Source organism: Myxocyprinus asiaticus, chromosome 21 (assembly GCF_019703515.2).
Source record: "Myxocyprinus asiaticus isolate MX2 ecotype Aquarium Trade chromosome 21, UBuf_Myxa_2, whole genome shotgun sequence".
NCBI classification, from domain to species: Eukaryota; Metazoa; Chordata; class Actinopteri; order Cypriniformes; family Catostomidae; genus Myxocyprinus; species Myxocyprinus asiaticus.
In genome coordinates, this window is record NC_059364.1 from 46,433,842 (window position 1) to 46,460,183 (window position 26,342).

The 26,342-nt window shown below is 37.4% G+C and overlaps 1 protein-coding gene across 7 annotated transcripts in view; it reads left to right on the forward strand.

The window, feature by feature from the left end:
• LOC127411718 (brefeldin A-inhibited guanine nucleotide-exchange protein 3-like) overlaps positions 1 to 26,342 on the forward strand; it is a 154,935-nt gene that overhangs the window by 57,792 nt on the left and 70,801 nt on the right. For all 7 annotated transcript variants that reach the window (XR_007892330.1, XM_051647414.1, XM_051647415.1 and 4 more), the window contains 9 exons: positions 3,269 to 3,376; positions 7,678 to 7,893; positions 10,877 to 10,987; positions 12,122 to 12,272; positions 15,690 to 15,989; positions 19,656 to 19,789; positions 21,266 to 21,411; positions 25,572 to 25,751; positions 25,887 to 26,028. Coding sequence is in view for 6 of the 7 variants with exons in the window: in XM_051647414.1 (XP_051503374.1) it covers positions 3,269 to 3,376; positions 7,678 to 7,893; positions 10,877 to 10,987; positions 12,122 to 12,272; positions 15,690 to 15,989; positions 19,656 to 19,789; positions 21,266 to 21,411; positions 25,572 to 25,751; positions 25,887 to 26,028 (1,488 nt within the window). In the remaining variant the exon portion in view is untranslated. The remainder of the gene's footprint in view (positions 1 to 3,268; positions 3,377 to 7,677; positions 7,894 to 10,876; positions 10,988 to 12,121; positions 12,273 to 15,689; positions 15,990 to 19,655; positions 19,790 to 21,265; positions 21,412 to 25,571; positions 25,752 to 25,886; positions 26,029 to 26,342) is intronic.

Sequence of the window (26,342 nt, forward strand, 5' to 3'; positions counted from 1 at the left end):
CTTGGAAAATTCCAGAAAATGATGTCAAGCCTTTAGACAGTTAGCCAATAAGCTTCTGATAGGAGGTGTACTGAATTGGAGGTGTACCTGTGGATGTATTTTAAGGCCTACCTTCAAACTCAGTGCTTCTTTGCGTGACATCATGGGAAAATCAAAAGACCTCAGAAAAAAAATTGTGGACCTCCACAATTCTGGTTCATCCTTGGGAGCAATTTCCAAATGCCTGAAAGTACCACGTTCATTTGTACAAACAATAGTACGCAAGTATAAACACCATGGGGCCATGCAGCCATCATACCGCTCAGGTAGGAGACACATTCTGTCTCCTAGAGATGAAAGTAGTTTGGTACGAAAAGTGCAAATCAATCCCAGAACAACAGCAAAGGACCTTGTGAAGATGCTAGAGGAAACAGGTAGACAGGTATCTATATCCACAGTAAAATGAGTCCTATATCGACATAACCTGAAAGGCTGCTCAGCAAGAAGAAGCCACTGCTCCAAAACCACTATAAAAAAGCCAGAATACAGTTTGCAAGTGCACATGGGGATAAAGATCTTAATTTTTGGAGAAATGTCCGCTGGTCTGATGAAAAATTTTACTGTTTGGCCATAATGACCATCGTTATGTTTGGAGGAAAAAAGGTGAGGCTTGCAAGCTGAAGAACATCATCCAACCGTGAAGCATGGGGGTGGCAGCATCATGTTGTGGGGGTGCTTTGCTGCAGGAGAGACTGGTGCACTTCACAAAATAGATGGCATCATGAGGAAGGAAAATGATGTGGATATATTGAAGCAACATCTCAAGACATCAGCCAGGAAGTTAAAGCTCGGTCGCAAATGGGTCTTCCAAATAGACAATGACCCCAAGCATACCTCCAAAGTTGTGGCAAAATGGTTTAAGGACAACAAAGTCAAGGTATTGGTGTAGCCATCACAAAGCCCTGACCTCAATCCGATAGAAAATCTGTGGGCAGAACTGAAAAAGCATGCACAAGCAAGGAGGCATACAAACCTGACTCAGTTACACCAGTTCTGTCTGGAGGAATGGGCCAAAATTCCAGCAACTTATTGTGAGAAGCTTGTGGAAGACTACCCAAAATGTTTGATCCAAGTTAAACAATTTAAAGGCAGTGCTACTAAATACTAACAAAGTGTATGTAAACTTCTGACCCACTGGGAATGTGATGAAAGAAATAAAATCTGAAATAAATAATTCTCTCTTCTATTATTCTGACATTTCACATTCTTAAAATAAAGTAGTGATCCAAACTGACCTAAGACAGGGAATGTTTTCTATGATTAAATATCAGGAATTGTGAAAAACTGAGTTTAAATGTATTTGGCTAAGGTGTATGTAAACTTCTGACTTCAATTATATATATATACAGGTGCATCTCAATAAATTAGAATGTCATGGAAAAGTTCATTTATTTCAGTAATTCAACTCAAATTGTGAAACTCGTGTATTAAATAAATTCAATGCACACAGACTGAAGTAGTTTAAGTCTTTGGTTCTTTTAATTGTGATGATTTTGGCTCACATTTAACAAAAACCCACCAATTCACTATCTCAAAAAATTAGAATATGGTGACATGCCAATCAGCTAATCAACTCAAAACACTTGCAAAGGTTTCCTGAGCCTTCAAAATGGTCTCTCAGTTTGGTTCACTAGGCTGCACAATCATGGGGAAGACTGCTGATCTGACAGTTGTCCAGAAGACAATCATTGATACCCTTCACAAGGAGGGTAAGCCACAAACATTCATTGCCAAAGAAGCTGGCTGTTCACAGAGTGCTGTATCCAAGCATGTTAACAAAGTTGAGTGGAAGGAAAAAGTGTGGAAGAAAAAGATGCACAACCAACCGAGAGAACCACAGCCTTATGAGAATTGTCAAGCAAAATCGATTCAAGAATTTGGGTGAACTTCACAAGGAATGGACTGAGGCTGGGGTCAAGGCATCAAGAGCCACCACACACAGATGTGTCAAGGAATTTGGCTACAGTTGTTGTATTCCTCTTGTTAAGCCACTCCTGAACCACAGACAACGTCAGAGGCGTCTTACCTGAGCTAAGGAGAAGAAGAACTGGACTGTTGCCCAGTGGTCCAAAGTCCTCTTTTCAGATGAGAGCAAGTTTTGTATTTCATTTGGAAACCAAGGTCCTAGAGTCTGGAGGAAGGGTGGAGAAGCTCATAGCCCAAGTTGCTTGAAGTCCAGTGTTAAGTTTCCACAGTCTGTGATGATTTGGAGTGCAATGTCATCTGCTGGTGTTGGTCCATTGTGTTTTTTGAAAACCAAAGTCACTGCACCCGTTTACCAAGAAATTTTGGAGCACTTCATGCTTCCTTCTGCTGACCAGCTTTTTAAAGATGCTGATTTCATTTTCCAGCAGGATTTGGCACCTGCCCACACTGCCAAAAGCACCAAAAGTTGGTTAAATGACCATGGTGTTGGTGTGCTTGACTGGCCAGCAAACTCACCAGACCTGAACCCCATAGAGAATCTATGGGGTATTGTCAAGAGGAAAATGAGAAACAAGAGACCAAAAAATGCAGATGAGCTGAAGGCCACTGTCAAAGAAACCTGGGCTTCCATACCACCTCAGCAGTGCCACAAACTGATCGCCTCCATGCCACGCCGAATTGAGGCAGTAATTAAAGCAAAAGGAGCCCCTACCAAGTATTGAGTACATATACAGTAAATGAACATACTTTCCAGAAGGCCAACAATTCACTAAAAATGTTTTTTTAATTGGTCTTATGATGTATTCTAATTTTTTGAGATAGTGAATTGGTGGGTTTTTGTTAAATGTGAGCCAAAATCATCACAATTAAAAGAACCAAAGACTTAAACTACTTCAGTCTGTGTGCATTGAATTTATTTAATACACGAGTTTCACAATTTGAGTTGAATTACTGAAATAAATGAACTTTTCCACGACATTCTAATTTATTGAGATGCACCTGTATATATATATATATATAAATTTGAAATATTTTTGTTTTATTGAATTATCTTTTTTTGGGGACCTTTCTCAGCAAATATTGATACATGTGATTAATTCATGCAAGTCATTTAAATTAACAATTTTAATTGATTGATAGCCCTAATTATATTTGTAATAAGTGTACTGTAAGTACACTTTAGATCAAAGCCTCTGCTAAATGACTATTTACTAAAAAGGCCAATATTTATTTAGAGTGCACAATAGTCCTTTTGTAAGAATTTTCCATTTTTGATTCCATTTCTCATCCTTCTCTTTGTCAGATATTGATGGACTGGGCAGCAGTGCTATTGGTGGTCAGCTGATCAGAAAGGCCTCCACACAGTTGCCCTTCACCTGTGATAAGAACAGCAGTGATAACCTGGTTGCAGGTACAGTGCGCGCACACACACATACCAACAAAATTGGTAACCTGTCACAGCACTTAAAGGTACTGTATTTTTATTTGTATGGAATGGTATGCATAAAATGGTCCTTCTCCCTGAAAGATAGGGATGGGAATCGTTAGGAATTTAATCTTAATGGTTCCGGTTCCTTAACGGTTCCAGTAACGATTCCAGTTGTTCTTTTAGTACTTCTGAGGAAGAATTATTTGAAAATAAGAAATACAATTCTTATTGGATTTACTGTCCTCTGCAGTCTGTTGCCAAAATGATGAGATCCTTTAAGATTTCTACAGAGCAGATATAACAAAGCAGAAATCAATTTAACACAATTCTTGTATTCTGGTATTCTTGCTGACTTTTTAGAGACATATGTCCAATCCAATAATTATTCCTAACTAGGCTAGACTGTATCTAAACAAACAAGAAATGTGATGGCATATTTCATACATTTATATATATATATATATATATATATATGAGTCATCCTTTCGGCTATCAGACTGTTCCGGAAGCGCTGTCTGTTTCGCGCTGTAGATTCAACAGAGCCGGCTCATAAGAGTAATTTGTTTGCATGTTTTACGCTTTTGACCCAGTAGAGGGCAGCGCTGCTGTTGAAATGCAGTGCTGGAAACACTGAGTATTTTAGTACAATGTTCGCATCTGGATCGAAAATTCACGCAGGGGAACTGTTGACGGAACCAGAAGTCAAGAAGATCATCCGATTCCGGTATTTTGTAAAGAATGGAACCGGTTCTGAACAAGAATTGTGACCGCACTAGATTGTGTAAAAACAGCAAACAAAAATTTTACTGCGGGCCGCAGACACATTACTTGATCAGCCAATCAGAAGACTTTGATGTTCTTTTTGACTGTCAGTAATTTTGTGCTTTCTCATAGTGTACTCGTTGAAGCGGTTCATTCAAGTTTGATGTCATATTCAGATTCATAGCAGTTGTCAGCTGATGGCACTATTTTACTACTGTTGTGTTTGACAACTGTGAGAAGATGCACTGCTCTAATGTTCGGTGTCGGTCTCAACCATGGGTGTAGTTTGATTTGAAAATTGGTAGGGACATATTGCAAGGAGGACATTATTCAAAATGTTGATATTAAGAAAGCAATAAAGTATAGTGTCTACAGGCACAATATTTCCTCATAACAAGTCTCATTTTCTATTCCTCTGCCCCACCATATTAAATAATAGTATGTTTTTTAGTAGCACTATTTTGATAACGAAGGTCTAATTTTATTTTCTGTATTTTATAGACAAAACATGCTTTTCCGATGTTCCTCTACAATGTGCAACACTAAACATGTATTGGCTAAATGTATGCTATACATTGTGTGTAGAAAATATTAAATATTACTTAAAAATACAAACATCCTTGCGCTGAAATAGACCAACTCATTTTGACGAGCTGCTTGTTAGACTCTCTCACACACCTATGTTGTCATAGAAACACACACATACTAGACACATGCCTAATATTTACTGCTCCCTGTATCTTTATAAATGTTACGGATGAATGCATTAAAATCATACCGCTAGTTAATTTGATACCGATTTTTTAAATATTTTTTTATATCATGTAGCCCCACTGGCCACCACTAAATTCTTCATTTGCGATGGCAATCAGTTGTGTGTGCAGTTACAGTAGCATTTTAAAATCTTACACCTCTAATTCAAATTCAGAGGTGTTTTCCTCAAGATGGCGCTTAACGCCCATAAAAGCAGAATCTTCCATTTGGCCACATACAAATTCAGGAGGTTTTTTTAAGTCTTTGATGGGAAACATTTGTACATGAAAAGTATGCTCGTTTAAATCTATTAGTTTAAATGATTGGACCTGAGATGGAAAATGGAAATCTGCCCGAGCAATCTTAATAGAATGATTCAAAAAGCCCTTATACAGTAATCACAAATGGCAAATGTGATTGGTAAATCCTGAACAGCGCTGAGAAAGTTAACCAGTGCCACGTGACAACACCTTTTATGCGCCGCTTCAGAATAGGTCGAACAATAACCCTTACAATCGAAAGTTCATGACAAACTTGTGGTAAATTGTCCATTGTTGCCAAAGGTATGCCAATACCGAAGTGCTGCAAACTTCTGGCAAACAATCAAAACCTCATTTGCATGTGAAAATAACGAGCTGCAAATTTGCGGCTAGTTTAGTTTTTTGTAAGGAAAATTATGCTGAGAATTTGTAATAATCGTAAAAATGAAAATAAAAACATATTATAAAGTTAAAGGATTTTCTAAGTGGTAAAATTGCCCAATTGTTGGTCGATTTTCTGACAAGTCCCTATCATCCCTACCTAAATTTACGCCTTTGCTCTCAACACTATCTTTGGAGGGAGGTGTTTTGTGTTTCTTTTAACGGCTCAGTTCTGTGGCATTTCCAGAACTGCAAAAATAGCTTCCAACACCTTTAAATTGTACACTCCCCCATTACATTTTGTATAAATGTTAATGTCCTTTTTTTTTTTTTTTTCAACTACCAAGTTATCTGTTTCCTTCCCAACAATTATGGATTTAATTAATCCATTACAGCTAAATACACAACTGAATTGTGTAATTGGGTTTATGCAAGTGCTTTTAAAGATGAAATCAAGTCATTTTTATTGTGTAATGCTTTTATTTTGTCACAATACACATTTCAAAGCAGCTTTACAAAAAATGACTGTATACTGTAATGTCTTCAAAGCCCCCAGTGAACAGCTTTATTGAAATAATCACTGTATTTGCAGATGTTTGCCAGGTTAGTGACATCACGTCTTTAAAAGATTTTGAGGTGTTTAGTAGCCAGTATACTAGATGTCTATGAGCAGAACTGAATATTCACCTTTGTTTTCTGATGTCTGTGAAATATTCTGTACTTATTTTCTTTATTGTACTGGACTTAGACTCTTGTCTATGTACATACAGTATATGTCATACAGATGTCTTTTGTCTCATTGTTCTCCAGCGCTGTCAGTGTGCTGTCACACTAGAGTTTTGAGCACTGTCTCTGCCCTGGACACAAAGTCCAAAGTGTGTTTGAGTTTAATACTGTGATGGTTTAGACTGCAAGGTGCTGCAAAGAATCATGACATAATCTCAAAATTAAAAACCAGGCCCCTCTATGACACGTTTGTGAATAGTTGTCATTCAGTTTTGAATTTTGTGAAAAGTCACATCACGCATGATCATTATCGTTCATCGTTTTCATGATTGATCATTGCTGTCACTTCTAAATACTTGAGTACTCCTGACCTGCCCATCCCTAAAACTTACCAGACCTTTTGCTGTTCGGTTAAAGCTCTGTCTACATTAGACTAGTGGTGTTGACAGTTGAATTGTTAAAATTGGAAAGGTTGTCAGCTGTTATAGTTGGGGACTAAAAATGGTTCAAGAAAGGAAAACGAACTGAAACGTAACTAAAAACAAAACCGGAAACAAAGTGATTTTCAATTGTTCCAGAGTGAAAACGTTATTTTTAAATGCTGGAAACCGGTTATGACTAGTTAATTTTGTTCTGATAATTTTTTCATGAAACTAAAGACCAAAGGGTTTATCACAGTATATTTTTGGGACTACACCATTTCATGTTGCCCGAAAAAATGAAACATGTGCTTTGAACCTGAAGGAAACTGCTGCATCACACATTTCTTTGCCTAATTGTTCGTTGTGGATGTCATATTCTGTGAATGAAGACTTTTTTAATAACTATGTATAATTACTACATATATATATGCACGGCTAATTCAGATACAAGAAAAACATTATTAGATGTAAAAAGTACTTTTCTCAGTTTTTTCCAAGTCTTCACTGAATTATTGTTAGATATGATGATTAAATACAGATTTGATGCTGCCGGGTTTTGACTCAGAAGCAGATCTGTAAATAAAATTATACTTAACTGTTAATTAACTGTATGCTTGTCATGATTTCTATTGTGATAAATCGCTAATTGTTTGTTTATTTTGAGGCAAGTGGCTTATTTTGAGCTTGTTTTTCCAGACCAGATTGCTTGCTTCTCTTGTGAGATCTGGCAGTGCTGCAGCTGGTATTTCACCCACCCCTTAGCACAGAGTACTGTTATTTAAAAAGAATGTTATTAACCCTTCTTTTATTTTGTTCTAACCGGTAACCTTTTGGAATGGAGGCTGTGGAACGAAAAAATACAGTTTTTGCTCAGAACGAACCGAAATGAAAAGCATTTAGTTTTTAGTCCCTGGGTGGAGTTAACTTGCATTAACAACACCGCTTCTAATTGTCTCCTTGTGTTCTTCATTCCTTTCAGGTGTGGTATTTGCCCGCTACATCCTGACAGGCTGCTGGAAAAACCTGATCGACACACTGTCCACGCCACTCACAGGACGCATGGCAGGCAGCTCCAGGGGTCTCGCCTTCATTCTGGGAGCGGAGGGAGTTAAAGAGCAAACCCAGAGAGAGAGGGACACCATCTGCCTCAGTCTGAATGGTCTACGCAAGGCTGCGGCCCTTAGCTGTGCTCTGGGTAACTGCACATATGAATCAGTTCAGCTATAAGTGTTCAGTGACTGATATGTAGATGATTGGCATTAAAGGAATATTCCGGGTTTTAGTGTGATAAAATCGCTTAAAGGGTTTACTGGCATTGCGTAGACAAAGTTGTAATATTGTAAAGAGTGATTTTATCAAGCTAACATCATGTTAACGTGTGTGTGTGTGTGTGTGTGTGTGTGTGTGTATATATATATATATATATATATATATTTTACATTTTGTAGCTATACTTTTAAAACAAGATGTATTTTAAGGTTAAGTGAAGTCAAGTTATTTTTATTTGTATAGCGCTTTTCACGATACATCATTTCAAAGCAGCTTTACAGAAAATTATGCTTTAACAGAAAAAGCTGTAATATAGTAATGTCTTCGAGTCATAATAGTGTGGTTTAATAAAAAACATGATTGTAAATTGCACCTTAAAATAAATAATACAAATTAAGTAAATTATATTTATATTTAGACCCCCAGTGAGCAAGCTGAAGGCAACTGTGTCAAGGAACACACAACTCCATAAGATGTTGGTTAATGGAGAAAAATAACATTGGGAGAAACCAGGCTAACTGTGGGGGCCAGTTCCCCTCTGGCTAACAGCATGAATATAATGCCAATATTAGTTATTTATGTGCAGTGCAGGTCATGGTTTAAAATTAGTAAACTAAGTAAGTGTTAGGGGCCAGTGTTTAAACAAAAAGCTTTTGCATTAACTGTAAGGATAATGACTAAATTCTTAGAATTTACATTCTTATTTAACTGCTGAAGTGCACACAGATGCATTGTGTTGTGATATTTGGCTGATGAAGGCTGCAATTTATTATCTATGTCAGGGGTCGGAAACCTTTTTGACATGGAGTGTCATTTTTTATTTTCCTGGTCAATAGCTGTGTCGAAGTCCATTTTTCTGATTTTAATTGTTTATTTTTCATTACAAATGATATTATCAGCATAACAGTTTGAGTGAAAAATTTGTGCAAATCCCGATGATTATGATAGAATCATGATCCTGCATGTGAATTTTCACAGAGCATGCTTTAACGAAAGAAAACCTGTCCTTTAGTACAAAATGAGTTAACACAGTTAATGTCACAAGTTTGCTTATTACAGATCACGAAATTGTGTGGAATATTTCTTATATTATGTCATACATTTTTCAAAATCACACAGAGGGGTAATTACTAGCACGCAAGCAACAGCAAGAGAGGTGCAGGCTATTTTATTTATATGAAGTTTTCGCATCTGCATTCCAATCTACATCTTGATGTAATCATTCCTCATGATGACGCATTATGTTTTCAGCAGCTGAATGGGAGGCTAAACACTATTATAGTGTGAAGAGACTCGCGCTGCACGTGTAAGCCATTCCCGCATCACAAGCCGATCAACTATTTAGCCATTTTTGGTAATAAAATAAACAAATGACGGACTGTAGACTGTCATCCGTGCAGCCAGACCGAATCAAAGCGGGCACATTTACTCACGCGAAGCACTGCCAGCTTGTGATGCGCGAGTCTCGTCACACTTTAATAGTGTTTAGTCTCCCATTCAGCTGCTGAAAACACGCTGCGTGATCATGAGGAAGGATTACATCAAGATGTAGATTGGAATGCTGGTGTGGAATTTATATAAATAAAATAGTCTACTCCTCTCTCGCCGTTGCTGGCATGCCAGTGATTACCCCTGATCTATGTATTCCATTTTAAGAGTGTAGCCCATCATTTGACCAATGGGATGTAGGCAGAGGTCAGTAAGGTGCACAGCAGTTTTGACTCTAAGCTTCCGGTGGAGTCCATCATAAATCCAAGTTTCAGGCAGTGTCCAGTGAAGTATCCCATGTTGACGGTTGGTGCTGGCATCAGTTCATCCTCTGTGAAGTCCATCGTAGAGGACTGAAGTGATATCTGTCTGGCACAGGCTGCAGTTAGTCGTCATCACTCAGCAACATGTAGTAGTGGGAGTCGGACATCAGGCAGGTCCGGAGTCGGACATCAGGCAGGACCAGAGCTGGATCTGACAGTCTCTGGTAACCTCGGGATATGTATCCCAAGGTTACGACAGGGAAACAAATAGGTTAATATTAGCGTAGATGCCATTCACTTTAAAGCAGGATTATAGAACCTGAGAAGTTTTTTCGGTTCCAACAGACCTGACTAATGCAGCAGAGTTGATGGATAAATTAGGTGTATGCCTGGCTGAATAGATGAGTCTTTTTTTAAACTGAGAGAGTGTGTCTGAGTCCCGAACCATGTTCAGAAGAATATTCAATAGCTTTGGAGCCAAATAAGAAAAGGATCTACCTCCTTTTGTGGATTTTGATATTCTAGGTATTATTAACAGGCCGGAATTTTGTGATCGTAGTGAATGTGATGAAATATAGCGTGAGGTTTCTTAAGTACTGTGGAGCTAGTGTTAGGGTTAGGGTGATTATGCCAAAAATGCTGTCGAATGCTGTTCAGTACAAGCTTAACTTTGAGTCGAGGTCCTTGTGCTCTTTACATGATGTATACACTATCACAAAGTACACTGCGTTTCAGAGTTTTGAACGAAAAAAAAGTAGAAGTAAAAAACGTTAATTGGTTAACTGGTATCATGTATGGTAAAAAAAAAAAAAAAATGTTATTTAACAAGATAATTAATGTAACAACCATCACATTTGATTATATTTTATTGAAATATTTATGTTTCTTCTTATTTTTGATATCAGTTATGTACATTGAGGTGTTTTAAGTTACATGTTGTGTTTAGTTAATTTTCCTTGCATTATTTAAGTGTCATGTGTGATACCCTGATGGTGTTTTGTGTGAGGGACTCTGTACACTGTCTATACATATTAATTGGCCATTGCTTCTATCACTCTTGATGAAATTTAAGTCTTTTGCATATGTTTTATAAGAGTCGTAAGGGGGAACTAGAGAACTGGTGGAACTAGTGCTGGGCCTTAATTGTATTTGTTTCAGGTGTGGCAGCTAACTGTGCATCAGCTCTTGCACAGATGGCAGCAGCATCATGTGTTCAGGAAGAAAAAGAGGAGAAAGAACTGGGGGACACGGGAGACGCTATTACTCAAGGTACAAGAATCACATGTCACATGTTGTTCTCGTGTGAGAGATGCAGGTCTTGATTAAAAACTTTTAAGGTGCATTCAGTAATTTTACTATTTAAAGGTCTTACACGTAAAGAAATGAAAAGTACTTTGAACAAATACTGTATGTTTAGGTGTGACAACCCTGACCAAAAAAATTTATGCACCCAAATCAACATGTATCCCACTGAGACAAAGTGCCAGCAAAATCTACTGAATGCACCTTTAATGCAACACAGCAGTGCACAGGGTTGGGGAGTAACGGAATACATGTAACGGGATTACATATTTAAAATACAAACTGTATTACACTACAGTTACAATTTAAATCATTGGTATTTAGAATACAGTTACATTCAAAAAGTATTTTGATTACTGAAGAGATTACTTTGCATTTTATTGTCATTTGTTTCATTTAATATTTAGTCCTTTCAGATGGAAAACATTTATACATATAAATGATGTTATCCAAAGTGCGTTTGAACAGCGGTGAAACACTTTCTTATGATGTGTTACATTCATACGAGCAGACAGAGAAGTAAGTCTGAAGTAAGTTTGGAGCAGAAGAAATAGAAATAAACCTTGTGTAAATTGTCAGCTTTACTCTAAGCTAAAATGCTATTTCTAGCCATTTTACATGCACGTTACCAGGCACGATCATATTTATTTACAAGAAAAAAAATTATGATCTAACGTGAATTTTCTTGATAAGACATTTGATATCAGGGCAAAAATTGTATTCTTGATAATAATATATTTGTTTTCCTGTAAAAATATCTAAAAATCCTTAAAACAAGATCAGTTTGATTGATCTTGTTTTAGAAACAACACTGCATAAGATATTTAGGTTTTTCAGAGAATATATTTTTAACGTGTATTTTGTCTTACTGTATTGGCAGTTTTTATAGTCAAAACAAGTGAAAAACCTACCAGTGCTGAAGAAGTAATCCAAAGTATTTAGAATACGTTACTGACCTTGAATTATCCAACGGAATATGTTACAAATGACATTTTACAGCATGTATTCTGTAATCTGTAACCCTTCCAACCCTGGCAGTGCATTACTGACCACTGCCTGATGTTTCATCACCTTATGTGCACCTGCATGTGTCTTTTGTAGTTAAACAGCGTGTGGAGCAGAAGCTAGAGCAGATGGGTCACTGTCAGGGTGTTAGTTTGCACACGGCACACGTGCTCTGCATGGACGCTATACTCAATGTGGGACTGGAGATGGGCAGCCATAACCACGACTGCTGGCTGCATGTGTTCAGGTGAAACACTCACTAATCAGTTAAAAACTAATAAGTTTGAATACAATTTTCCCAGCTTGAACAGGCCAAGATCTCTGAAAAATACACCCGTATGACTTCCATGTGCATTTTCCATATAATTTTTTGATTTGTAACTAGTAGCACCTAATAAACAAGCAAAAAAAAAAAAAAAAAATACTAGAGCAAATACTTTTCCTAAAAATTAACGTCCTCATATGTGGACAGCGAGACTAAGTTGGGAAAGTCAGAAAGTAAGCTATAGAAAGTCAGTCAGATTTTTTTCATCAAATAGTTTATTATGTTTCCAGGAATGTTGGTTATTCATGTTTTTGAGACGTTACAGACATTACAGATGATTTTCTATAAAGTCTGAATAAATAATTCTTATTCATTGCCAACCATGTTAAAATAAAATGCTGCATTATAAAACTCTGAATCTATGTACTGATTACCATTGTCCCATGTCTGTCAAACATATTGAGTGATCCAAACATCATCTGCAGCCTGAAACTGAACTATTGGTCGGATTTTAGGAGTGAATGCACTTAGCTGCATAGAGAGCTATAGGATGCTCCCTTGCTCTCCTGCTCACTATTTAGTGAATGACTTAACCTCCAGTGTGCTGTCTGTCTGCACTGGTCTCAGAACAGTTTGAAATGCACCTTATTTTCATCCTAACTGCATATAAAGCCACTGAAAGCAACATTTTTCAGCTTTTGGATGAATGAATTTATTCTCAATGTGAAAATGAACAGTAAATATAGGAATGCATTAACTAATGTTAATGAATAACACCTTATTGTACCGTGCTAACAAAAAATTTACCAGCGCTCCTGGCACCAACAATCATGCCATGCTCCAAATCACTGAGATCAAATTTTTTCCCCCATTCTGATGATTGATGTGAACATTAACCGAAGCTCCTGACCCGTATTTGCATGATTTTATGCACTGCACTGCACTGCTGCCACACGATTGGCTGAATAGATAATCGCATGGATGATTGTTGGTGCCAGACGGGCTGGTTTGAGTATTTCTGTAACTGCTGATCTCCAGGGATTTTCACACACAACAGTCTCTAGAATTTACTCAGAATGGTGCCAAAAATAAAAAACATCCAGTGAGCGGCAGTTCTGTGGACAGAAATGCCTTGTTGATGAGAGAGGTCAACAGAGAATGGCCAGACTGGTTAGAACTGACAAAGTCTACGGTAACTCAGTGTAACAGTTCGTGGAAAGGAGGATGCTGGGGCCGACTTGACAAAACACGTAGACATTTATTGTTGCACTTTTCAGTCGCACACAATAAGGCCGCTTTTCAGCAGTACACAAAAGGTTTGCTTTTCAGCTCAATGCTACACATAAACTCTGTTGGCTTTTCAGCTCAAAACACAAACAGCTTCACGCATCTCTCTCTCCCATCTGCTGCTTTCTCCTCTCCTTAAATACTCCCGCCACCCCTCGCTGGAACGCGAGGCCGGTGTGGCACGCAGGTGAAAGTCATTCGCCACTTATCTTACCAGCCTCGCTCCGCCCTGCTCACAACACTCAGGTAACCGTTGTGTACAATTGTGGTGAGAAGAATATCATCTCAGAATACTATACTGAGATGCGGGTTGGCGCTGTTTTGACGGAACGAGGGGGACATACACATAATTAGATGCACCTGCTTTGATATTTTGCCACAGTTTTACTATGTTAATGTTACAGTGAGAGTAATTTCTCTATTTGTGTCAACATATCAAAACATCAAAATGACCATTATTAAAATTAAAACGTAATAGACACACATACCAATTCAATTGTGTAAACTCCCATTGACTTGTCTTTAGTAGACTTCAGTAAACAACACTCAAAAAAATGTTTAGCATGTTCAAAAGTGTGCCCATTTGGAGAAATATTGATAGATTCTCATTTGTTATGCAGTAGATTATGTGTATGTAAGTTTTACATTCTGCATCAATGGCAAGATTCATGGAGCTAATGCTTATACATGGCCATACTATGCACCTGTTACACTCTGTTATTGTATTTTATGCTAAAGAAAAAAAAATATATATATATATATATAATAATTTACGTCAAGATCATGAAAAAGGCACCGTACTTCACCGTTGGGATGATGTTTTCATGTTGGTATGCGGTGGCTTTTTTACACCATACTTAGTGCTGAGTGTTCTTTCCAAATAATTCAACCTTAGTTTCATCAGTCTACAAAACATTTTCCCCTTCATGGTGTCCTGCGATGGACACCATGCCTGTTTTTAGTTTTCCTTGTTGTAGCCTCATGAACAGAGATGTCAACCAGTTCCAATGATTCCTTCAAGTCTTTAGCTGTCACTCTAGGGTTCTTTTTGTCCTCACTAAGCATTCTGCTGTGTGTCATTTGAGTCCTCTTGGCTGGACGGCCACTTCTAGGGAGAGTACCCACAGTACTAAATCGTCTCCATTTATAGACAATTTGTCAAACTGTGGACAGATGAATATCTAAACTCTTTGAGATAACTTTGTAACCCTTTCCAGCTTTATGCAAAACAACAATTCTTGATCGTAGGTCTTCTGAGATCACTTTTTGCGAGGCATGGTCCACATGCTTCTTGCGAATAGCAAACACAGAATGTCAAAGTAGCTCTAACCCACACCTCCAATATGGTTTCATTAATTGGATGCCAGGTTTGCCAACTCCTGACTCTAATTAGCTTCTGTTGACGTTATTAGCCTATGGGTCCACATACATTTTATCAACTGACACTGAATGCCTGAATGATTTATTCAAGATGTACCAGAACAATACAATAATTTGTTTGTTATTAGATTGTGTTTGTTCATTATTTTAACAAAGATGAAGATCAAACCAGATTTTAAGACAAATTGAAACATAAATGCAGGTAATTCCAGAAGTGAGCAACGAACTTGTTTACAATGCTCAACTGCTGCAAAACATGTCAAATAGAAAATTAAATCGAAAATTTTTATGCAACATTAGTAGGTCTACATAGACTGCTATAATTCACACTTTTCAGGATTATACAGTATGTTGTAGTTTAATTGTTATCTCAATTATTTATTTAAATTAATTGTGCAGCCCTACTAGTTCATTTTAAAGGGTGCTGTGGTGTGACCACTGAGTTGTTAAATGTAAAAATATTTTATGTAGTCTTCCAAATAATATGAGGTTATTAAAGCTGCATACTTAATAATTATAAAATAATTGCCAATATGCTGTTTAAAATAGTTTTAGAATCAGTATTGTTTGTCACACCGCAGGACATGTCACCTACCCAAATTTCATACCGGCGTTAAATTCCATTTTATTAAAGTTTAAAATATTTTAATTAGTTCACATATCACCCAGACAGCAAGTGCAGAATCTCTTGAATTGATTTTGAACTTGATTTTTTTTTTTCCTATTCCTCAGAGTGATAGAGTTTGTGAGTTCACTGGAACACACTCATTTCAGTGACAGAGGCTCCCAACTGCCTATCGCAATAACGCAGGCACAGCAGGCCATGGCAGTGGACCTGGAGCTGGAGTTGAGCGGTGAGGCCAGTCCAGAGCTTGAGCTGGGGCTTAGTCATCCTGTCATCCAGCCCATGTCCATCCAGGAGCTGTTGAAAGATAGCAGTCGTGGGAAAGGCTTCGATCTGCGCGGAGGGAGTCTGCTCACCGGCACCAGTGCAGCCAAAGCCGTCTGCACCCTTTCCACACAAGCTGACAGGTACCGATTTCACTGGCTATGTCTCCACACCAACATCTTTCTATTGTTTTTAGTAATATCATGTTTGAAAAAGCTCCAACCACAGTCAAAAATTGTCCAACACTATTTATATGTAGGTCATACTATTAGATGTCTAATTGCCATGCACTTACATGAACATTTTATATAAATTTCCTTGTGTAAATCAACCTGGCTCACCTGTATGGAAGCATATCAATGGCAAAATAATAGAGCAAAATATAAAGGAGAGAAGGAATTTTGGACCATTCTTCCTTACAGAACTGCTTCAGCTCAAACATATTCTTAGGATGCTGAAATTATACTATAGGATATTTTGATAAATTTTTTCATTTCAAATTCATTTTTCCCTCGATGATGGCAAGTGGTCCAGGCCCTGAAGCTGCAAAGCAGCCTTGAATCATGATGCTCCCTCACCGTACTTCACTGTTGGGATTATATTTTCATGTTGGTATGTGGTGTTCTTCCCAGACAATTCAACCTTAGTTTTATCAGTCCACAAAACATTTTCTTAGGAGCATTGTGGAGTGTTAAGGTGGTTTTTGGCATACTTCAGGTGTGCAGAAATGTTTTTGTTGGAAAGCAGTGGCTTCCTTCGTGATATCCTGCCATGGACACAATGCCTGTTTAATGTTTTCCATATAGTAGACTCATGAACAGAGATGTTAACCAGTTCCAATGATTCCTTCTAAGTCCTTAGCTGTCACTCTGGGGTTCTTTTTTTTTTTTTACCTCATTGAGCATGCTGCACTGTGCCCTTTGAGTCATCTTGGCTGGACAGCCACTTCTAGAGAGAGTACCCACTGTACTAAATCATTTACATTTACAGAACATTCAGAAAATATTCAGACCCCTTCATTTTTTTTTCTCATTTTATGTTACAGCCTTATGCTAAAATGCTTTAATTTTTTTCACATCAGTCTACACTCCATACTCCATAATGACAAAGCAAAAAACAGATTTTTGTTAACTCTGCAAATTTATTAAAAAGAAAAAACTGAAATATCACATTGACATAAGTATTCAGACCCTTAACTCAGTACTTAGTTGAAGCCCCTTTGGCAGCGATTACAGCCTCAAATATTTTTGGGTATGATGCGACAAGCTTTGCACACCTGAATTTGGGGATTTTCTGCCATTCTTCTCAGCAGATCCTCTCAAAATCTGTCAGGTTGGATGGGGACCGTCAGTGGACAGCCATTTTCAGGTCTCTCCAGAGATGTTCGATTGGGTTCATGTCTGGGATCTGGCTGGGCCACCCAAGGACATTCACAGAATTGTCCCTGAGCCTCTCTTGCATTGTCTTGGCTGTGAGCTTAGTGTCATTGTCCTGTTGGAAGATGAACCTTCGGCCCAGTCTGTAGTCAATCTTCATTTCATCTTCGTTTCATCAGACCAGAAAGTCTTGTTTTTGACAGTCTGAGAGTCCTTTAGGTGCATTTTTGCTTTCATGCACTGAGGAGAGTCTTCCGTCTGGCCACTCTGCCATAAAGCCCAGATCGGTGGAGTGTTGCAGTGATGGTTGTCCTTCTGCAAGTTTCTCCCATCTCCACACATGATCTCTGGAGCTCAACCAGAGTGATCATCAGGTTCTTGGTCACCTCTCTTACCAAGCATAATTTAAATGAATAAATTCCAACTGCATTTTGTTATATTTTAGTTTGCTAACACTGTACAATAAGGTGCTATTCATTTATTAGTTAATACATTCCTATATTTACTGTTCATTTTCACATTGAGAATAAATGTATTCATCCAAAAGCTGAAAATTTTTGCTTTCAGTGGCTTTATATGGAGTTAGGATGAAAATAAGACCAGTGCAAACAGACAGCACACTGGCGGTTAAGTCATTCACTAATTAGGGAGCAAGAGAGTATCCTATAGCTTTTCTTTTCAGCCAAGTGCATTCACTCCTCTAATCCGACCAAAAGTTCAGTTTCAGGCTGCAGATGATGTTTGGATCACTCAATATGTTTGACAGACATGGGACAATGGTAATCAGTACATAGATTCAGAGTTTTATAATGCAGCATTTTATTTTAACATGGTTGGCAATGAATAAGAATTATTTATTCGACTTTATAGAAAATCATCTGTAATGTCTGTAACGTCTCAAAAACATGAATAACCAACATTCCTGGAAACATAATAAACTATTTGATGAAACAAATGTGTCTTTCTATAGCTTGGTATTTCTTAAAATTTCACAACTTAGTCCCGCTGTCCACATATGAGGACATACATTTTTAGGAAAAGTATTTGCATTAGAAAAAAAAAAAAAAATTAAATGGAAAATGCACACAGAAGTCAGAAGTGGGAGTCTCAGGAGGATACAGTAGCTGGGAGAATGGGTGTTTCATGTCATAACTGTTACTAAATTGTTTATAAAGAAAGAATAAATAGCTAAATAAACATCAGTACTGTATGTTTAATATCAGTCAATTGCTGACTATTAAAATAAAGAATAAATACAAATAAAATAAATGGCTAAATAAACATCAGAACTGTTTAGTATCAGTCAAATGCTGACTATATTAATACTGCCAGTCAGTTATTGGCAGTTGTAAAACAAGAAGCATTTACACCTGCCGAGACAAGAGAAAAACCGCGGCAGCGGTGTTACACTGTATTCTGCTATACAAGTTCAGGGGAAACTTTCAACGGTGGAAAACCAGACTTTTAAATATTACTTTTTATAAATGCAATGACTGGAATTGTTCGGTTGAAGGGGGTACCAATCTGTGAATCCTGAACAAAACAGTTTGGTGAATACATGTTTACACATTAGCATCCACTCAGCTGACAAGGGATGAAAGTAGCTACATTGTTAGCTAGTTAGCTATGAGCTTGTTGTCACAGAGAGTAAAAGATGGACCAGCATTGTGTCTCACCAACTAGGTTACAACGTAGCGTGAAATCAACACTCAACAGACACAATCCACCACCACACAGTTGTCTACTGAGCTGCAAAAAGGTGCTCTGATGTTTACCTTTCAATCTGCTACATTACTGACAGCACCGACAACCTATAGCTGGCTAACATAGCAAACAGATGTGATAAACATGAGTGACATGGTTGTCAGGGACAGGGTTAATGTTATATTAGTTATATTGAAAAGGGAAAATGATGGGGTCATTGTTTATTAACTTTCCAGTGTGTATTTTAGAAACTAGTTAGCAGCTTACCATGAAGACACCACTTAACTCTGCACCGCTTAACTCAGCCCTGTCTGCAGAACCACCATCAGCTCAGCTCTGTAAACAGTGGAGTCGGAGCACACTCTGCTGGACAAGCTACATTATGACACCAATTCTATATCACCCCAAACATTGTTTTCTGCATTACATGTTCTGAAAAAAAGGTTTTCATATCTGCGCATATCGGAAAACATATACGCTGATACCGATATATCTGTGAAAGGCTAATATCGGCTGACCGATAAATCGGTCTGGCACTAATTTTGAAATGCTGAACTGACCAGCATCCAGGACTGGAACTTTCCATTTAATAATAAAACATTATTAATTTCTTATTAGTGCATATGGCATGTGTCACCATTGTATCCATTAGGCCATCGTTTTTCTCTCAATTAGATCACATGAAAATGTGTCTTTGTATAACTGCATGTTCTAACATATTTCCTGCAGGTTGTTTGAGGATGCAGTGAGTAAACTCAATCTGGTGGGTCTGGTAGGCTTCCTGCATCAGCTCAGAAAAGCTTCTCAGTCTCAACTCTTTGATTCAGTCACAGAAACCGGAGACTATTCCTTAGCCATGCCAGGTATGAAAGAGTATTGCCACTAATTGGTGTCCCATTGCTTTTTATTTTCTAAGCAATAAAGACAAAAATGTCATGTTTTCTTTTTTTTTAAATAACTATTTAGATGTGTTAGAAAAACATAAAATTAACAAGCTGCTACAGATCGATTAATGTAGGCTAAATCTGCAATCGTGTTAATTATTATTATAAAGTGTTATTATTTTATTAGAACCTTAGAACTCCTAATTTTATTATTGTTTATTTAATTATGTTTATTGCTAGAAAATAATGAAATAACACAAATAGTTTTTTTTTTTTTAACTGTATTCAAAAAACTATTATATATGTTAAATAAACTTATCCAAAATGAAATTAACACAGCATGAAAAGTTTTTAGCTTTAAACACATAAAATGTAGGTACCCCTTTATTTTATAGATTATTTAATTTGGATGTTTATTTAATGTTTAATGCCAGAAATATTAACAGGTACAAATGAAAAGTTTTGTTAACAGCATTATGAAAGCCAGTTACTTTAAATGAAAGTTGGTCTAGATTAAATACTTACTGGTTGTAGTGAAAAGGCAGTCTGATTTTGAGTCTTGTACTTAGTCAATTGAAAATATGCTGAAATGTTAAAAAAAAAAATAAAAATAAAAACTACAACAACTGGATTTTTGTTGATCATTTGGGATATAAGTGCTAAAAGTTTTGAAAATGGATAATTTAATTGCAACAATAGTACCAAAACGATTAAAAAAATACTGTTATTATTATTTTATTAGAACCTTTAACCTAGGGTTTCGTTAATATGTTATTTTAATTATTGTTTATTTAATAGTTGTTGCTATAAAATAATGAAATCACACTAATAAGAGTTTTAAAGTAAAATAAATAAATAAATAAATAAATAAATAAAAAACTATTAGATATGTTAAGTAAACTTATCCAAAAAAAAAAAGATTCTAGTTTTAAACACAAAATGTTGGTACCTCTTTATTTTATAGATTCTATTTATTTAATTTTTATGTTTATTTAACATTTGTTGCTAGAAAATAATGAAATAACACAAATAAGGGTTTTAAACTGTATTCAGCTATATTCTAACTTTTTTCCAAGATAAAATTAGCACAACATGAAAAGTAGCTATAACACAAAATGTCTGTAGCCCTTTATTTTATAAATTCTGTTTATTTAATTTTGATGTTTATTGTTACAAAATAATAAAACATCCTAAAATATTACAAACCCCACATAAAATAAATCATATAAAATCTTATAATATCTTGTATAATATCTTGTTCGATCTCTTGAGGTGGAGAAGCAATAATTTGTAAAGGTTAAGCACCTCTTTTCACTGGCCATTTGTTGAAAAAGATTAAAACATTTGACTGCCTATTACTTAAACTTATTTCAGAAATATACAGGACATATGTGACATAAGACATACAGTGTTCAAGACCCTGTTCCCTATCTCCTCATTGGGTTATCATCACAGGGGAGGCTAAGTCCACGCAGGAAAAACGCAGCGCTCTGCATCTCTTCCGGCTGGGTGAGGCCATGCTGCGCATCGCCAAGAACAAGGGCAGACCACTGCTGCACATGATGAGGGCCTGGAGTGTGGTGGCTCCTCACCTAGTCGAGGTATCAAAAAGCAGCCCTCATGTGGCTAATACATTTACACATACAGCAATTTTACAGTGTCATTTTCAATTATATGTGTGGCAGCGTCCATTTTGCTGATGCAATGTGGACATCTGACAGAACTGAGAAAAGTTTGACGGGATGCCAAGGAGCAGCGATACCAAGCTACCAAAAGAGTGCAACAATAGGGTTCTGGAAGTAGAAAGCGAGTTTGAAGCGAGTTGTTTTCAGCTGTGCAGGATGTAATTCAGTGCAGAGGAATGCATATTTTATTAAAGTTACCCCCAAACCCTACACCTAAATTTAATGTTAGACGGAAAAATGCAACCTCTGAATTGTGCTTGTCACTGATTATGCGAGCGCGATTACTTCCTGGTTTCAACTTGGGATCCGAACCTGGCTCTCCCACACTGCTGATGCAAGAGAAGGTAAACACACTCAAAAATGTCTGATAGGAGATGCAAGTCAGCATAATGTGGCGATCCTAGGGTAACAGAACTCTCGGAAACAACATCCAGACTTCCCGTGTGATCATGTTGCAAACTACTGCCTTGTACTTTTGTTTTTTGTTTTTCTAATTTTCCATACTACTTTTGCTTCACAGGTCATAGGTTTTTTTAAAATGATCTGTTTAAACTGGTCATTTAAACACAAATGGTGTTTGGCACACTCAGTACTGAATATAAGGTATAGCCTAATGTGTTATTCCATGTCAATTCAACCTGTAATATTTTAATTTTGTTAATATATTTTCTGAGGAAAGATGAACGTAATTAATTATGAAATGCAGTATTTTCTAGAGAGGGTTCAAATGACAGTTTTTACCTATTATTTTGGAGCAAAACTACTGGTCACCTTAGAAAGCTTGCATCATTATTTTATTTGTACGGAGAGATAGGTCTATGCGGCGAGTAGGATGGGGCCAAGTAGCGTCTGGGCAGAGCGAGGCTGGAAAGATAAAAGGTGAACAAGTTCCACTTGTGTGACACACCAGTCTCACGTTCCAGTGAGGGGCGTTGGGAATATTTAAGGAGAGGAGACAGTGGCAGACAGAGAGAAAGAGATGCACGCGGCTGTGTGTTTGTGTGTTCGACGTGTCTGCGGGGAAGCAGCATGTGGAGTTGTTTTATGTTATGTTTAAGTGAGAATAAATGTTTGTGTTTTGTCAAGCCAGTCCCAGCTTCCTCCTTCCCATGCATTCCTTGAACCCTGGTACAGTCTATCACTAAAATCAGTTGACTTCAGCACCCATTATTGGATTATATGCAATCCCAAAAAACACACACAAAAAAAAAACCTCACAGTTGGAGTGCCTATAAACAGAGATTATTTTATTTTTTATTATTTTATCCCCTTTTCTCCCCAATTTTGGAATGCCCAATTCCCACTACTTAGTAGGTCCTCGTGGTGGTGCGGTTACTCACCTCAATCTGGGTGGCGGAGGACAAGTCTCAGTTGCCTCCGGTTCTGAGACGTCAATCCGCACATTTTATCACGTGGCTCGTTGTGCATGACACCGCGGAGACTCGCAGCATGCTGAGGCTCATGCTACTCTCCGCGATTCACGCACAATTTACCACGCACCCCACTGAGAGCGAGAACCACTAATCGAAACCACGAGGAGGTTACCCCATGTGACTCTACCCTCTGTAGCAACCGGGCCAATTTGGTTGCTTAGGAGACCTGGCTGGAGTCACTCAGCACACCCTGGATTCGAACTTGCAACTCCAGGGGTAGTAGTCAGCGTCAATACTCGCTGAGCTACCCAGGCCCCATAACCAGAGATTATTTACAGTAGCAGAGATGGACCACTTCTATTTAAATGAATGGGAGAAACTGGAATGCTCAGCCAAGGAGCTCCGAGCACCCAATGGTCAACGGATGTAGAAAGGAACTAGAAAACTACAAACTCTCCTTTATTTCTTTATTTTTAAGGCCCTATATGTGTAAATCCCAAAGATATGGGGCTCTCAGTGAGGCTCCATCTCTGAATTGTTACATTTTACCAATTTTCGATGGTCGAAAACCAAATGTGGGTCACGTGGTGTGAAGCTAGTTTTTCTTGTCCAACAAAAAACAAAGGTCTGAAATACATTTTTATTTATAATAAGTAACACATGTGGCTCTTTAGTTTCTGCATTACCTGTATCTAGTTTTTGGATTTCACAAATGCACGTTTGCAAAGCTGAACTGAAAACTGAAACTCTACTGTATTTGTCTCTTCATTATCATCATCGGGTTGAGTTGGCATGTAATTACCCTAATACAATAGATAGAAATACAATTGGGATAAACCTTTAAAAGTTCCCTCACTTATTTTTTGTTGATGTTGCACTGGACAATATGGCAGTCGTTTTGAACTTTTTGTGACACCTAGCGGTGTGGATTTAGCATCATGCAAAAACATTAGTTTTCAGTTACCCATGCCGCTGTAAAAATGCACTTCGCAGTTAGCCATGATTAATTTATTCTGTAAGTGAAAGTGTCTGCTAATAGACATGTTCACACATATAGCCTTTTCCAGAAAATTACCTACAGTTTCCAGTTTAGAGGTCGTGTGAACACAACCCTTTTGAAAATACTTGTAAATTTTGCTCTGGCAATTTTCTTAATGCAAAGTTGTATCATTACCTATAAATTTCCTTATTGATGGTATGTGTGAACAGCACATGTAGTACATTTAGCAGTAAAGGCTACCCAACGATTTTCCTGTAATTTACCTGGTTGCATGTGTGAATGGGTCTAATGGGGGGTTATCGAGATAAGTAGTATTTGGCTGGTCATGTGAGGGGGCTGAGCATTTTGGCCCCCAGGAGGTAGCAGTGATGTTATTTTTCCAGATTAATCCTGAATTCAGTTTTTTTCTGACCTAAAAATGTGTCCCAAGTGAATTATCAATAAGCTATGCATTTTTTACATACTTTGCAAGCACTTTTCATCCAAATGAGTGTCATTCAACCTTCCCTCGGATAGAGTCACTGTTGCGTCATACACATAATTTAGAGTTGAAAACTGATTTTCACCGTCAGCACTTCATTCAAGTAAGTCAGGTTTATTTTAATTAATCCAGAGAAATAAAAGCTTATAAATTATTAAATATAAATGGGTTTGAACCATTGCCACAGTTGCGGAGAGGTTAAAAAATCGCTGTTGTTGAGGGGAAATTCAAGCATTACGGACATGATATTTGCAGTGAAAACAGGAAATTTTGCTTAATATAAAGTACGCACTGCCAGTATATCGAACCATTTGTATGTATAATCATAAACCCATGTAGACGGAATCCAGATAATAGAAAATGTTAGACAAGTCTTCAAGTTTTTTTTTTTTAGCGTTTTGATCAGGAAATGAACTTGCGTTACAGACGTAGTAAGAATGGTCATTGGGAGACCACACAATCTGTATAAACTCTGTGAATTGAAATGCACAATCCAGAAATAAAAATAGCTACAGAATGTATAAGGGTTGGTGCTTCTAAGAACATGTAATATTTAATTTTAATTTTTTGTAAATTTCACATGGAAAAACTGGCCTGACAGTTGTAAAAATGGCACTTACAGTGGGAAAACCATCCAAAACGCTTTGAAACATGCAGACTTTGAATTCTAAGACACTGGTATACCCATCAAGGCAGAATTATCGATTAAATTAAGATTGAAATCGCAATCTGGCCTTTAATGATTACTTCAAAGGCAAAATGCTGCATTTTTAAACAGTCTGCATACTGCATTGACCACTTCAGTTAGCGAAGCATGAGCTAGCGGCACTCTCTAGTGACTGATCTGCGCATCAATATGAGATGATCCAATGTTTCTCATATTACGATTCAAATTGCAAAGCTTGTCAAAGTGATCCCTTCCCAAATGTTGGCTATAGATTTCATAACTTCTACACTCTGTTTGGATGGTTTTGTGCTGATCGGTAACTGTGTTTGTCAAGAATTCATTTAATAAATTATGTAATAAACTTAACATTTTGTCTGCAATCTTACAGATATTTAGTGTATAGACAATCTATTGTGTGTGTGTGTGTGTGTGTGTGTGTGTGTGCTTTTTTTGACCTTTGCCTATCACTTGCATGGGTAGCTCATCTCCATGTACATTAAGATGCGAGTCTATATGATTTTAAATATATTATTCAAAAGCACTTGCTCCTCACAGGCTGCCTGTCACAAGGAGCGTCATGTATCCCAGAAGGCCGTGTCGTTCATTCATGATGTTCTGATGGAGGTTCTGAGCAGCTGGGCAGAACTTCCACACTTCCACTTCAACGAAGCTCTCTTTAGACCCTTTGAGCACATCATGCAGCTGGAGCTCTGCGATGAAGATGTACAAGATCAGGTAAAATCAAATCATATTATGACATGATCACATGATTTTCAAAGATGTGAATGAAGCTTACATCTAAAAATCGGCTAGTGGGACATCGCCTTTAATTGCTGTGTCTCATCCGTGTCTGTCTGTCATGTAATGAAGGTGATCACCTCTATTGGTGAGCTGGTGGAGATGTGTTCTGCTCAGATCCAGTCTGGCTGGAGACCGTTGTTCAGTGCCCTCAGAACTGTGCACGGCAGCAAGACGGACATGAAGGATTACCTGATAGGAGAATATTCTATGGGTCTGTGCAACGTTCAGTTTTAGTTCACCCTGATCATTGTTAGTTATTTGCAAAAATTCTGTTTTACTCTGAATATTTGAATGTAATGTCATATATTAAAACAATAAGCCACTTTAAGACACTCTGCTTCACAAAGTGCTTAACACTTCTGAACCGCAACAACTGCAATATGATAAAACACACCAATGTCCACTAAATAGTTACATTTATTATTATTATTATTATTAATACATTTCTGCCAGGTAATATAGTTTATAAGCCTATCTGTAGGCTGTTTACAATATTCTTAATATTTGGGTGTCTCTTTAAATTCG